At 34.9% G+C, this 14,546-nt stretch overlaps 1 protein-coding gene across 1 annotated transcript in view; it reads right to left on the bottom strand.

Moving 5' to 3' along the window:
- The window catches only part of LPCAT2 (lysophosphatidylcholine acyltransferase 2), a 76,837-nt gene extending 63,165 nt beyond the window's left edge, over positions 1-13,672 (bottom strand). Inside the window, exons 1-4 of the mRNA XM_051979865.1 lie at positions 12,008-13,672; positions 3,980-4,119; positions 1,979-2,196; positions 542-654 (exon numbers count right to left, since the gene is read on the bottom strand). Of these exons, the coding sequence (XP_051835825.1) occupies positions 542-654; positions 1,979-2,196; positions 3,980-4,119; positions 12,008-12,187 (651 nt within the window). The 5' untranslated portion in view covers positions 12,188-13,672. The remainder of the gene's footprint in view (positions 1-541; positions 655-1,978; positions 2,197-3,979; positions 4,120-12,007) is intronic.
- Positions 13,673-14,546: the final 874 nt, after the last annotated feature.

Raw genomic sequence — 14,546 nt, 5'->3', positions numbered from 1 at the left:
CAGCTGGCTGCCAGCAGCCACGAGAGCTGCCCAAACCAGATTAAAATGTAAAATGTAATTAATAAGTTAATGAAAATACAACACAGCATAGAGAATGTTCATTTTGATTTTCCAAGTAAATACAGCCCGAAGGAATTAATTCCTATTTGAGTTTGTCACTATTGACTACACTGATGACAACATAGGATAACAACACCATTGAAAGACTTCTGAATTCTAATCAAATATAGTCATCAATTATGACTTCAAAAGAATGATGATAAAGAAAACAATAATCTAGAGCCAAGAATAAGGCACACATTTTCAAATAGAACTTTTGTTTAACTAAACTTATTTTTTTTAACAAATGAGAATTCTATTTTTTGTTTGCTTTTTGATGGGGAAGTCAGTAGAAAGTAATAGTAATATTTTAAAAATTAATAATACTTTTTGAAAATCCTGTAAATACATTAAGTATTCATAAATGAAAACTAATACATAAATTAATAAATCTACAAACTCATAAAAGACAGATCCTGAAGAGAAGTAAATATGTTTTTACCTGTGGCCATTCACCTCTTGAAGTGGCTCTCTTTCTTATTTCATTTATTGTGGTCTTTCGAGAATCAGGGTCTACTCGGGATACTAGTACTGGCTGAATAGCTCGTAAAACTCCTTTTAAAACAAGTAAAAAACCACAGATAATATGCTTGGTTAACAAGCATTAATCTAAATGACAAATATTTCAAGCCAACAACAAAAACATAAACATTGCTTACATCAACCTATCAAAAAATAAAGTTTTTTTCCTTTTTGGAAAGAGGGGGCAGTAGTGGCAAAGAAGCTTTCCAATTCAAGGAATTCAAGTTCCATTTCTAAGAGCAAAATATATATTTAAGCATAAAATTATATTTCATCTATTGGCTTGAGAGAAAGGATAAAGAACATAAAAGGTAGCAAATATAACATTTTATAACCATACACAGTGACAGTTTCTTATTTAATACTAAATTTAAATTAAACACTAAAGATACTACTATAAACTATCACTATTAAGATTTGATATGTGAAAAATGTGGATTTACATAAGATATTTCATTTAAACTTTTACAGAAATAATTCCATCAGACAAAGATGGATCTAGTGAAGCACAGAAATTTATTTTTAAAAATAGGGAGCATTTATACCCATTTAGATCAGTACCTTCTCTGCAATTTATAAGTTAAGTGATCTGCTCTTGGTCACACAGCCAGGATACTTCAGAGTATAGACCTGAACGTATATCTACCCGACAATCAAATCAGCCTTCTTGTCTACCATATCACAAAGAAAACAAATATCTTTATTACACATATGACAAAGCAGGAAGCACCAACTTTACTCCTCCAGAGCAAACTACGTAACAACAGGAGATGAAAACAGAAAGAAGTTACTCAGAGACAAGTACCTTAGGGAGAAACCAAAGCTCCTTGTGGGAAAAAACATTTCACTGGCTTCATTATTATATTTTATGGCAGGAAGCATTTTTTTTTCAGTTCATGTCATCATTTTTAAAAATACCTACTGGTCCTTCATGGAGGCTTTTGTAAGCAATTAATGAAGAAAGCATAAACATTAAGAAAAGATTTCATATATCTCTTGAGTCACTAATCTCTATCTCATTCCATTCATTGAATTCATTTAAAAATACACTATGTACGGCAATAGGATATGGCTTTTGAATTGGACTTGTTTTGAAAAATATTTAATTCAACATGATAAATCAAGAGTTCTAATTACAAAAAGACACAATAATATCTTTAGTATATATATTAGCTACATCAGATTTAAGTGTTGTACAATACAGTAGGTACAACAGATAAATATCATTTTCAAAAACAATATTCCTAAAATAATCTTTTTGATTAAAAAGTTAGTCAACAAATAATATAATGCTTTTAAATTTTTTTTTAATTTAGCATAAAAACAAAAGTCACATGTATTAGCTACAAATACTTACTGCCAATCAGTGGGACATATGCATTCTCAGTTCTTGACACAATAGAAGGTAACCCAGCAACAACACAAGCAATTCCATCAAAGAAGGTAGAGTGAGGAGCTACAATAAAAATTGGTGCTTCGATAGGGCTTGCTATTTTTCCTTTCACTCTAACCATAAATCCCATTGAAAAGAACATAGCACGGCCTAGAAACTTCAGAGCTGGGTGAGTTAGTGTCCTTTGAAAAAATAAATGCACAGAGAATATAATTAGTTCTTTTGGGTGATGACAGTAGCAGAATGACTTTCATTTTCAAGTGTAGTAAGAAATTCAAAGCATCATAATATATCAAAAATAGGAGTCAGTATTGGATCTGAATTTCACTGGGAATTTGTGAGATTTTTCTCTACCAGTGTTAATCAGCACCTTCTCTGCAATTTAATGGCCTTATACAGTTGCTTTCAGTAACCTTAGGTAAGTCATTTAACCTCTTAGTGCCCTATAGGCAACTGTCTAAAACTTGCAAAAATAAAAAAAGTGTGACTACAGAATAACAACACGGGTTTCTTGCGGGGCTCCTTTCTAAAATACCTCTGAAAGTCATGCCCAAGTAAGAGCTCTTAAAATGGTTTGATTAATGTTGTGTACCACTATCTGCAAGTATTTAAGAAAATACTTTTTTGTTGTTCTAAATCTAAGTTATGATATACTTTTTATATTTTTTTGAAAAAATCAGTTCTATTAACAACTTTAGAGACACAACTCATTTCTGGTAAATAGATGAACTGACTTTAAAAGATGTGTTGCAGTTTCCAAAAATCAGATCTATCCTAAGAAAAAAAATTCTCCATCAAGACTTGAACTACTGAGGATATTCAAAAGAATGTACCATAGATTCTGACTAGATCATCAAAGGAGAAGTTCCAAAAAATCATAGAATCATAATTTTAAAGCTTAAAATGTTTGATCAATGATATCATTACTTTAAAATAAAAATATATTGTTTATATGTATGAATTAATTCTGCTTTGTTTAATTTTTTAAAAATCAAAATGATTACTTTTTTTGTCACACTTGCTATTTATTATAGTCTTTTAAAATTTATTAACTAGAAGGATCATCTAGCAAAAAAGTACAGAGCTGGGAAAAAAATGTAAGCATAATTTTCTTCTCCTCCCCAGATGACACATCATTCTAAAAATATAGTTATCTGACTCTATAAAACCAGGGCAAAAACTCACATAGGAAGAAAAATGAAAAGAGTGAGGCTTTGGGAGAGAAACTAAGGCAAGTTAGAAAACTAAGAAAACATACAAGAAAGTTAGGATTCATGGTAATAATAAAATATTATTGTATATGCTAATTGAATATTTTTCAGAACCAATATCATGTTTTGGCAAAATTTTATACAACATAACATTTTACTATATTATATTGGGATATTTAATACAAAAATAGATAGCTGTGCAGTGTTTAATAAGACTTGTACTGTTACAGTGAAATAAGGCTAGGTTAATTTCTTTTCTTTTTTTTTTTTTTACTGAGGTAATCAAGATTAAATGACTTGCCCAGGGTCACACAGCTAGGACATGCTAAGTGTCTGAGGCCAGATTTGAACTTAGGTCCTCCTGACTTCAGGGCTGGTGCTCTATGCACTGCGCCACCTAGCTGCCCCTAACTTTTTGCAAACATAAAATAATGATAAAGGTGGTGATGATGATGATGAAGATAGCTACCATTTATATACTGCCTATCATGTGCCAGGCACTGTGCTAAATACTTCACAAATATAATTTTATTTGATCTTCACATCAACCTTGGGAAGTAGATGTTATTATTAATCCCATTTTAAATTTGAGGAAACTGAGACAGACTAAGGTTAAGTGATTAGCTTAGGATCATACAGCTAGTAAATATCTGATGCTGGTTTTGAACTCAGGCCTTGCTGGCATACTTACTGGGCTTAGACAGATTTTTCTTTATCCTCAAACACTCAGTGTTTAATCATAAGTATTGCTTACCTCCTCCAACCTATGACTGGATGTGTCAATTTTTCTGGTAAGCCTACTGTAGCAACTGCAGCAAATGGCCAAGCCATTATCAATATTAATGCAACGCATATGGCACGGATTGGAAGCAAAATACTTCCCAAAAGGAGAATCTGAAAATTAAAGATGATAATGATGGATAAATGGAAATTATTTTTGATAGCAAAGCTCATTAAATCATTCTTTAAAACAGAAATATGAAATGACTATTGTCTTAGAGAGAACTGCTATAATTTGAAATTATTTATATGTAATCTATTTTGCAGTATAAGAACTTTAAAGAGAAAACTCGATCTCCTAAAGAAGATTAATATTGTTTCCCAAATTACAATTTTAGGGATGCCTGGGGCACTAAGAAATTAATTGACTTGTTCAGGGTGATAGGGTTAATATGTAAAAGACTTGAATTGAGGTTTTCTTGGCCTAAGAACATTTTGTTTATTCTTTTAAAATAGATTTTTGTTAATATCTTTTACTTTTACATGTTCTCTGTTTCTTTTTACATTCTTCTACCACCTTCCTTGGGGCCAGATCTTCTGCTATATAACTGGGTGGCAGGGGCAAGAAAAAAAATCAGCAACATTAATAAATACATTAAAAATGACATCCCAGGCAAAGTTATATATAGACCCTCTAAATTTAAGGAATATGGAGAGATATCTTCTCATATGTCTTCTTTGTGGGCCAACTTTTTTTTTGTAATTTTATACTATTCGTTTTTTTGTTGTTGTTTTGAGGTCCTTGATGTTTCCATTTACATTGCCATGGTCACTGGGTATATTGGCTTTTTTTTTTGACTCTGATTATCACATTTTGCATCAGTTCATACATTTTTTCTTTTTATGTCTTTCCATCCCTTTCTGCATTCATCATATTTGTTATTTCTTACAATACATTAATGTGCCATTACATTTCACAATTTGTTTAGTCATTCTGCAAATGACAGGAATCTAGTTTCCAATTCCTTGATATCTTACAAAGTGCTTGTATAAATATTATATTAAATATGAAGCCTTTCTCTTTGTCACCGAACTCTTTGGAGAATATGTTTACCATTCCAATCTGCCAACCATGTATTAATGTGTCTATCTATGCATACACACACACACACACACAAACACACACTAATAGTGACTATTCCCATTTAGGGGATAATTTTTGCTATCTTGCTAGATGCAAGTTGAAACCTTAGTATTGTTTTAATTTGTATTCCTCTTATTAAAAATTTAGAATTTTTTTCACACAGGTAATTTTCAATTCTTATGAGAACTATCTGTTCATATCCTTTGACTGTTTATCACTTGAGGAAAGACTTTTGGTCTTTTATATACATTAGCTTATATCTTGTAAAACTAAAGTCTTATATGAGGAATCTGCTACAAAGATTTTTTTTTCCCATTCAACCATTTCTCTTATCCTTTGTTGTTGTTGTTTAGTTGTTTCAGTCAGGTTTAAATTTTTGTGACCCCTAGGGGTTTGGCATTTCCTTCTCCAATTCATTTTACAAAAGAAGAAATTGAGGTAAACAGTGACTTGCCCAGTGTCAAAATGTTAATGTTAAGTATCTACAGCCTGGTTTTCTGGAGCTCAGGTCTTCTGAACTCCAGGCTTATCACTCTATCTACTGCAGCACCCAGCTGCCCTACCTTATCCTAGGTATATTAATTTTGTGTCAGCAAAACTTTTGAATTTCATATCATCAAAAGTATCTATTTTATCTTCCTTAACTACTTCAATATCTTATTTAATTAAGTAGTTATGCTCTATTCATAGCTATGAAAAAGTATATAAAGTTTCTCTTGTATTTTTTTTTAATGGCATGATCTTTAATTTTCAAGTTTTATTTCCATTTTGGATATTTTTATGGAATATGGTGTAAGATATTAGCTGAGACAACTTTCCACCAACTATCATATTGCCACTCTTCTGTATAATTACTATATTAATTACTATAATATATACCTAAATGCATGGCTTTGCATCCTTGTAAAGTTCTTGCTTATAAGCTTTCAGATTTTACATAGTTTTTGTGCTGTCTTTACCTAAAGCATACCCAAACCATATTTAGTTGTTTATACTATCTCAAATATCCCATAAACACTCAATAGCAACTTCTACCTATTCGCACAACTCTTTAGCCCAATGATCAGTTGGACATACACCTCAAAGTCATATTAGTTTATGTACTTCATTATTAAATTCCTTCCTTTTGCCCCACTTGACAAGCACCTCATAATTAATCCACACAACAGCTATAATGATATTCTCAATGAGTGAAATTGAATACGATATGAGTCTGTCAAAGACCATCATTATCCAAAGGGATTTAGTAAAGATGTAGCAAAATATGATTTTAACTAAAGCAGCTAAGTATCATGCATCATAAGGACAGTTTGACTAATACTGCAAGCTACCAAGGAGCTCAATTCCATACACAGCAGAAATAAATCTTAGTCACAAAAGATCCTTCATTAGAAGACAGGAAATGATAGATACTGAACTGTGATTTGAGAGTAGAGCTTAAATCACATGAGCTGGAAGTACAAAAGCTCCTGTGATAAATAATAGTGCATAGGAGTAATGCAACTGGAGATCAATAAAACATTGAAAAATCTCAAGAGCAAATATTTCCTAAACTTCCCTTTAGGAACACAGGAACAGTCAGTCAAAGCACCAAGCTGTATTATATCTCTTCCTATGTTTCCATTGCCTTGCAATTTTATTTTCCTCACTATAGAAAAAATAAAAACTTAAACACTTTTAATTATATGATGAAATAGTAAGGAATTTAATCAGGAAAAAAGAGCCAGGGCTTATTTCTATACGAGACATAGGTGAAAAAAAGTTCTTAAATACATAGTAATAATACTCAACATCAACCTAGTACTTTAGAGTTAACAAAGCATTTTCCCCACAACATAGCTATAAAGTTAGTATTATAAATATTATTATTCTCATTTTACACAATGAAAAAATTGAGAGTGGGGGAGGGGGAAGGTTAAGTGCATTTTCCAGTCACACAGGAAAGCAACCTATGAAATGTTTTCATGATAAAATTTATTTATTCAAATATGCCTAGTTACTTAACTATTTCAGTAGATTTGTGATATCAGCAATGTGAGTACTCCATCTAAAGGTGCAAGTCACACTCATCCATGACATCTTAGATCGTCCACTGTTTGTCTAGTCCTGCAGTAAATTGTTCACTTGGTGGAAGGGAGGAGCTTTCTCACATTGTGGATACATTTCTTTCTGGGTTTTAATTCCTCATTTGTAAAATGAGGAGAATGAATTAGCTGGTCTCTAAGTTTCCTTCTACTACTAAATCTTAGCAATCTAGTTCTAAACAATGTTGCCTTTCATTTATTCAAATTGTTTTAGTGTGCAAGATAATTTATAAAATGGGATTGCTTCAATCTCTTGGCTTTCTGGTATGTCAAACATGTAGATTATAATCAGTCCCAGTCAGACAGTCAAAAAGAATTATTTAAGTACCTAATCTATGTCAGGTACTATGCTAAGTGCAAAGGATAGAAAGGCAAAAACAGTCACTATTTTCAAGGAGTTCATAGTCTAATAAGGAAGACCACTTAAAAATTGTCATATCTATAACAAGCTAAATAAGGCATCAGATACATTGGAGATGTTCAATATGGTAAGACACTATCAGAAAGACTTTTTGTAGAAGATGGGATTTTGACTGGAAACCAGAAAAATTTGTAGATGAAGATGGGGAGGGAGACTATTCCCAGAATTAGTGAATAGCCAATCAAAATGCCAAAAGTTTGGAGACAGGGAGTATCTTTTTGGAGAAGAGGAAGAAGGCCAATGCCAGTGGATCATTGAGTATATAGGTAGGAAGTAAAAAGTAAGAGTAATAGAAAGGTAGGAGGAGACTAGATGATAAAGGACTCAATGCCAAACAGAAGATTTTATAGTCTTTTAGAGATGATAAGAAGACACTGAAGTTTACTGAATGCTCTATTCTGAGTTTGAAGAAGATTAATTTGATAACCGAGTGGAAAATGAAACAAGAAAGATAAACCAATCATCAGGCTATTGTGATAATCCAAGTATGAGGTAATAAGAACCTGATTACAAATATTGCCAGTCCATTTTGAATATTATCTGACTTTTAGATTCAGGGACTGAAATAAGCACATATATTCTAATACTTAATGGACCTGTGATTTCTTCCATAGGGGTATAACATCAACATGGCAGACCCATCCATGGGTTTCCATCCTTATAATTCCAGTCCATGACCCGAATCCACCTAACATGCTTAAGATTTTTTTCATGTTCTTTTCATGTTCTTTTGCATGTGACTGGTTCCTTTTTTTTTAAATAATATTTCTTTAATGTCATACTTCACACTGTTTCTTTTGTATAATTCCTTGCTCATAATGTATCATGATTTGTTTGTGGCCACCATCGGTCAGTTCATTGCCCTTTGGGTGATCTTCATTCAGACTGGGACAGGCAAAAGAGCACTGGCTTTGGAATCAGAGTTCAGATGCACATGTCTGGTGATTACTACTTGTGACTTTGGACAAATCACTTATATTGGTAAAATTAGGGGGTTGGACTAAATAACCTGTAATTTTGAACCTTCCAGGTCTAGATTGGCCCCTAAATTCCCCAGCTTTATTGGTAAAATTTTGCTGTCTATTGCTGAGGCCCAGGCCTCCAAGACACTTCTACTATTTCCCTCTATCCTCCTTTTCCCTTCCTATTGCTAGCATTCTTTTATTGGTCAGTCTTTTTTCATTAGAAAGTTTCTTGAGAATAAGCACTGACTTTATTACTTATTCACAGGGTTTAACACAGTGCTCAGTAATTCTTAATAAATGCTCTTTCTTGCACATTTTTCTGCACCACCAAGGGTTTTCTCCCTCTCTTCATTTATCTCTTCATCTCCTTTTCCCTTTCCTTCCTTCTTTTTTTTCTTTCTCTTGCTCAAAAAATGTCATTTCTATAGAAACCATAATGTTGTGCTTGATTTACAGCTATATGTAATCACTAGAAAAACATAGGTATTAAAAAGAAGGGACTCTGTTTAGGGGAGAAAATGGGGTAAAGGACATTTTTTTGCAATTTCTCAAAGACAAGGAAGCCAGCTTCTTGTTCCATTCTGAGCCCAACTCATTGTTCATTTTGATTTTCTATCTAAAATATACATACTGTTGGGTAAGCTCTAGAGATAATTCATATAAATATATATCATGGCCAAAAAATGGAATTTTTCTATCTATTAGCTTTTCTTTTCTGTATAGTTAGGCTAAGTTGTTTTGAGTGATAATAAATCCCAATCAAGAAGGTTTTATGATGTCCTAAGGCTTTTTGCAATCAGAACAATATCATATATGAACAATATTATTAGGAAGACCTAGTCATATATAAGGAATCCCTCTCTCACCTCTCACCTGTACTCAGTGTTAGATATCTATCTTGATGGTAATTAATACCTTCAAGGAAGATAAACAATGCATTTATTAAGTATTTACTAAGCATCCCATTGGATGAGTTCCTTGAAAGCAAGAATGATCTTTAAACTTTGTATCCCTAGTACCTAACACAATACCTTGCACACAGTAGGCATTTGATAAATTTTTACCGACTGATAGACAATGTTAAGTTCTGGGGATATAAATACAGACAAGCAAGTCAGTTCTTTCTCTCAGGAAGCTTCATCTCAGGATGCTGGTGAAAAATTATGACACATAAAGGGAAAAGACAAGATATATCTGTTTTATGCTATGCATAGTTATGATGCGGGAAAGATTCCTTTCTAGATTCCCACCCTCTCCTAGTTAATAATGTAAATTGCCCTTTAACTCACAAATCCTGGTCCCTTTGAATTCCAATAGAAGATCTGACCTGTTCCCAGCCCCACCCGGATATGAGCCAACTTTGGGGCTACACCCGAAAGCCCCTTGAGCTAAGTCTCCTATTATAAAAAGGCCCCGCTGGGAACCCCTCTTTGCAGAGATTCCAAACATGGCTACCATGTGAGGACCCTCTGTCCACTGGACCCTCTGTCCAGTGCCCTCCTTATCTCTACCTTCGCCTATACTTTAACTTTGCTTATCTAATAATAAACCTCTTTTATCAATCTAGCTCTCCGGGCCAATAAATGCTTTTATTGGGAACTCGCGCTGCTACTAGACCCCCTTGCACCCCAAATCTGTACCCCAAACCTGCCACTAGACCTTAACCCTAACTTCATTTAGGTACCCCAAAGCTAGACCTCAACAGTTTTCCAGAGAGTTATTCTCTTTATCTTTCAATCAATTGTACAATGGTAAAAATGTGCTCTACCATGGAATATAGTTTTTCTTCCTTTCCAATCCTAGCTGTAGTTTTTAAAAAAATGAAGAAAAGGAAATTTTCATCAAATATAATAAGAATGGCCTCAATGCAGATTATATAATTCTCACAAAAATTTCACATACGTATATATGTATTCATATATAAATGGAAAAGTAAAACAAACTGTTATTTATTGATGTTCTCTATATCAAAGCTTCTTAAACTAGGGTTGTGACTCCATATGGAGTTATGTAACTGAATGGTTTATTATGATTTATTATCAGAAAATGTTTTGTGTATCTATTTTTATATAACTATATGCATAATATCATAAAAATTTCTCAGGTAAAAGGGCATCTTTCATGGGGAAAGATTAAGATGCCCTGCTCTAAATTGCTTTTAAAAAAAATAGCTATAAATTCTTGGGATTTTGCTTAATATCTTTGAGATTTTCTCTCTCCATCATGCAAGCTCCTGAAAACTGATTCTTCAAAGCCTTACAAACTATATTTTCATGTCAAACATATATACAACATAAATGATACTTATTTAACAACAAATCAGTGTCATTATGCCTGAACTAATATTACAATATTAAAATGGTCCCTGTATTTTCAAATATTTTCCATTAAGTATTGAAAGTGAAAAGGACTTTTAAAAAATTTATCAGCTAAAAATTCAGAGAAAAACTTTCAAAACCTCACTTTTAAAAATAATTACCACATTGTCTTCTTTCTTCTTTTATAAACTCATCTGCAACAGCCATTTAGATTCATCACTTCTAAGTAATATGAAATGACTACCTAGCTGAACCCTTGCAATTTTTCACCAAAACAGTCATTCATTGCCAAGTGTAATTTTCAGGCACTATATAGATTTTTACATAACAATTAAAGTGCCAAATAGTATTTAAGGGAAGCAAAGAAAAAATTGCTGTCACTTGTGAATGCAGAACCAACATTACGAACATAAATTACATAGGCCTATCTTTTCCTGAATCGCCAAATTTACCAAAGAGGAAGTCGAGGGTGTGTAATGGTGCAAAGCTGCAGTTTAAAAAAAAAAAAAAAAAAAGCAAAGAAAAGGAAATTTTCATCAAATACGTAACTATATATTTTTGGCATGTAGACAATACCATTATTTTCTGAATTCACATCCACCTTCCTTTTCAATCAACAAACGTTTATTAAATGTCTACGATGTGTCAAACATGTATTAAGATTTCGGAATACAAATTCAAATTTTGAAGATTCTTCCCTTGTTGCAGACTCATAACCTACCTCAAAATCTCACCATGTCACTATTAAATATCTTTAACAACTTACTCAGTCACATACCCTTTTTAAACAGGGCCGACTGTCATAAAACTTCAACCACTTCTCCATGGGACAATTCAACATCTCTTTCCCGATAAAATAATAACAACAATAATAATAATAAATGAAAATCCCTTCAGGCTCCTCCCTTTTATAAACCCACCTTTCAGATAGTTACAGATTGACCATCATATACCCACTCTTTCCCCATGCACTTGGTCACAGATGTGCATCCTTATCATATCATAGATCTTTCCTGATCTTAGAACCGGCTTCGGACAAGGCCCAAGCACTCTTCCCTTCTTATCTCTCTCCCTTCCCACCTTTCCTTCTCCTCCCTCCCCCAGAGCCCTCTTCGGCCCCTCCCTCTCACCAGGAATCGGCTGCTGGCGCTAATCCGTGTATCTTGCACAAATGGGTTGGGCACTGGCGGTGGGAAGAAAGATGCTTGACGGGGCACCATCGGCGGCCGCACGCCGGGTGCCTCCGGGTTTCTGACCCCTGTTCCGGGCAAGGTCGCAGCCACCGCGGCAGCCTCCGCGCACCCGCTCATGCCGAGCCAAAGCAATCTCCTCTACGCTGCCGGGCTTCGAGAATCGGAGCCCAGATCCTCCAGGCCCCCTCTGCGCAGGCGAACAGGTCCCCTCCCTACCTCAGCGTGTCCCGCTCCGTCCCGCCCCTCTCAGCATCTCCACCTTCTCTCATAGACTTAGGCGGGATCCTTTCAGCAGAGATGGTTCGGCCTTCCTCAGTTTGGCCCCGCCTCTTTTAGTGCTCCCGCCCTCTTGAGCTCCTGCATCCACCTTTTGTAGCTGTGGAAACTTGTGATGTTTAATGATAATTACACATTTCCTTTCAAAACCTCCTTCCTCACAAAGAATGTTACTTAGAAAACATCTGCTACGGCAGAAAGGTATTGCACCTGCCGTTATATATCCATTTTGCTAAAGAGGAAACTCTAATTTGTCCATGGCCACATAGTCCACGTGTCAGATTCAGGATTAGCATACAATTTTCTGGTTTCCGAACTCAGTAGTTAAGAGCTCAGAGGATTTAGAATTGGGAAGCCCCATTTAGGGCAGCCTCTTACGATCAAGACAAAGAAAGTTAACTTCCTCAAAAATCGCACATTTAATAACAATCAAAATTTGAAATCCCAGTACGCTAAACTTCAACTTCGGAGCTTTCCGTTGTGATATTTAAAATATATATGTCCAGAGATCATTTCCACCAACACAAACTGGACCCTCTTCAAACTCTAGTAGATCTTCCAGATTAGTTGCTGTGGAAAAACTTTCTTCAGTTGCTGGCCTGCTGTCTCTCAATTTAATGAGACTAGCCTTGGACAGCAAATATACAAGCCAGCTTTTTCTGGCTTTCCTAACATGATAGAACCTGCCAGATGTGGAGCATCACTGAGCATCTTTAAGACCCCCTTAAGGTATTAGAGGAATTCAACAAAGAATTGTCATTACCATCTAATCCTATCTATAATGTGTTAAGATTTAAAGAATTTCTTAACCTAGACCCACATATTTTTATTCCAGTTTCACAAATAAGGAAACTGAAACAGATTCCAAATAGCCTAAAGTCATAGGACTTGAAATTGTGAAAGCTAGGACTGAAGTTCAAGGCCTTCCAAATCTGACACTAGAGCTTTTTCTTTCACTAAATGATCCCCTTATCTGTCCTCTGACTCTCAAAGGGGCTATGTAAGGTTCCTTGCTTCTTTGTACAAACCTCCATTTTCCATAGCTCCTTGGGCAATTACAGTGATTTGAACAGAGAGGAGTGTGAAGTCCGGTAAAAGGGAGTTGAGAGCTCTTAAACAGGAAGCTGCTGAGTAGAAGGTAGCCAAGGAGGAAGAATACCACAAAGATTAAGAGGATGTAGTTCCTCTTTAGGTCCCATTGGCTCAATCAGCAGTAGTTTTACTCTTAGCTCCCCACTCTTTCTTCCCTCAGAGCATTATTTTCTCAAGCAAGTAAAGCTTCCCATAGCCTCAGCAAACTGGTTTAGACCTTTGTGAGACAGGAATCCAGTGAAGACAAATTCAGGAGAGAGGAAACAATGACCTTAAATCTATAACAATGACAATCTTTCTCTCCCAGGCCTACAGTTCTGTTAGGGGAGACATGGAGAGGAAGGGGAATGCCTTAGAGATGTAACATATTTTATCATCTATCCTTTGGATCTCCACAATTATGTGTCCAATATCTTTCCATGGGTGAGGCACAAGATTAATTTGGCTTCCTTACAAACAGTAACCTGCTGATCTGGTCTGTGCGAGACCTATAAGACCTGACTTTACTTATCTCACGCAATTCTCTTCTGATTGGTCTCCCCGCCTCAAGCCTCTCCTCATTCCAGACTATCCTCCATTCATTTATCAAAGTGATCTTTCTAAACACAGATTTGACCATGTTATCCATAACTCCTTCACCTTTCCCTTCCCCAACACCACCTCCAGAATCCAACATAAACATCCTCTTTTTAGCTTTTAAAGCCCTTAATAACATTTCCTTCAACATTTCTACATTACTCTCTTCCACACTGCTATGATGCAAGTAACATTGCTCTCCTTGTTGTTCCTTACACAGGAGACTTTATCTAGTAACTGCATTTAATTTTCACAGTTCTAGAATTCCCATGTCTGGAACTATCTCCCTCTTCATCTCTCCCTCCTACTTTTCCAGACTACCTTTGAATCTTAGTTGAAGTTGCATCTTTAACAAGAAGCCTTTCAGGATCTCTTAATGCTAATGCCTTTTCTTATTACTGACTTATCCAGTATGTCTTGTTTGTTTCTAGTTGTTTTCACATTGCTCCCTCAACAGTCTATTAACTCCTTGAGAGACTGTTTGTTTTTTACTTTTTGGGGGGAGGTGGGCTGTGAGTGGGAGAGACCATTC

This window comes from Antechinus flavipes, chromosome 2, assembly GCF_016432865.1.
Source record: "Antechinus flavipes isolate AdamAnt ecotype Samford, QLD, Australia chromosome 2, AdamAnt_v2, whole genome shotgun sequence".
NCBI lineage: Eukaryota > Metazoa > Chordata > Mammalia > Dasyuromorphia > Dasyuridae > Antechinus > Antechinus flavipes.
The sequence above is the reverse complement of the archived record's forward strand: the minus strand, read 5'-3'. Positions and strand labels throughout refer to the sequence as shown.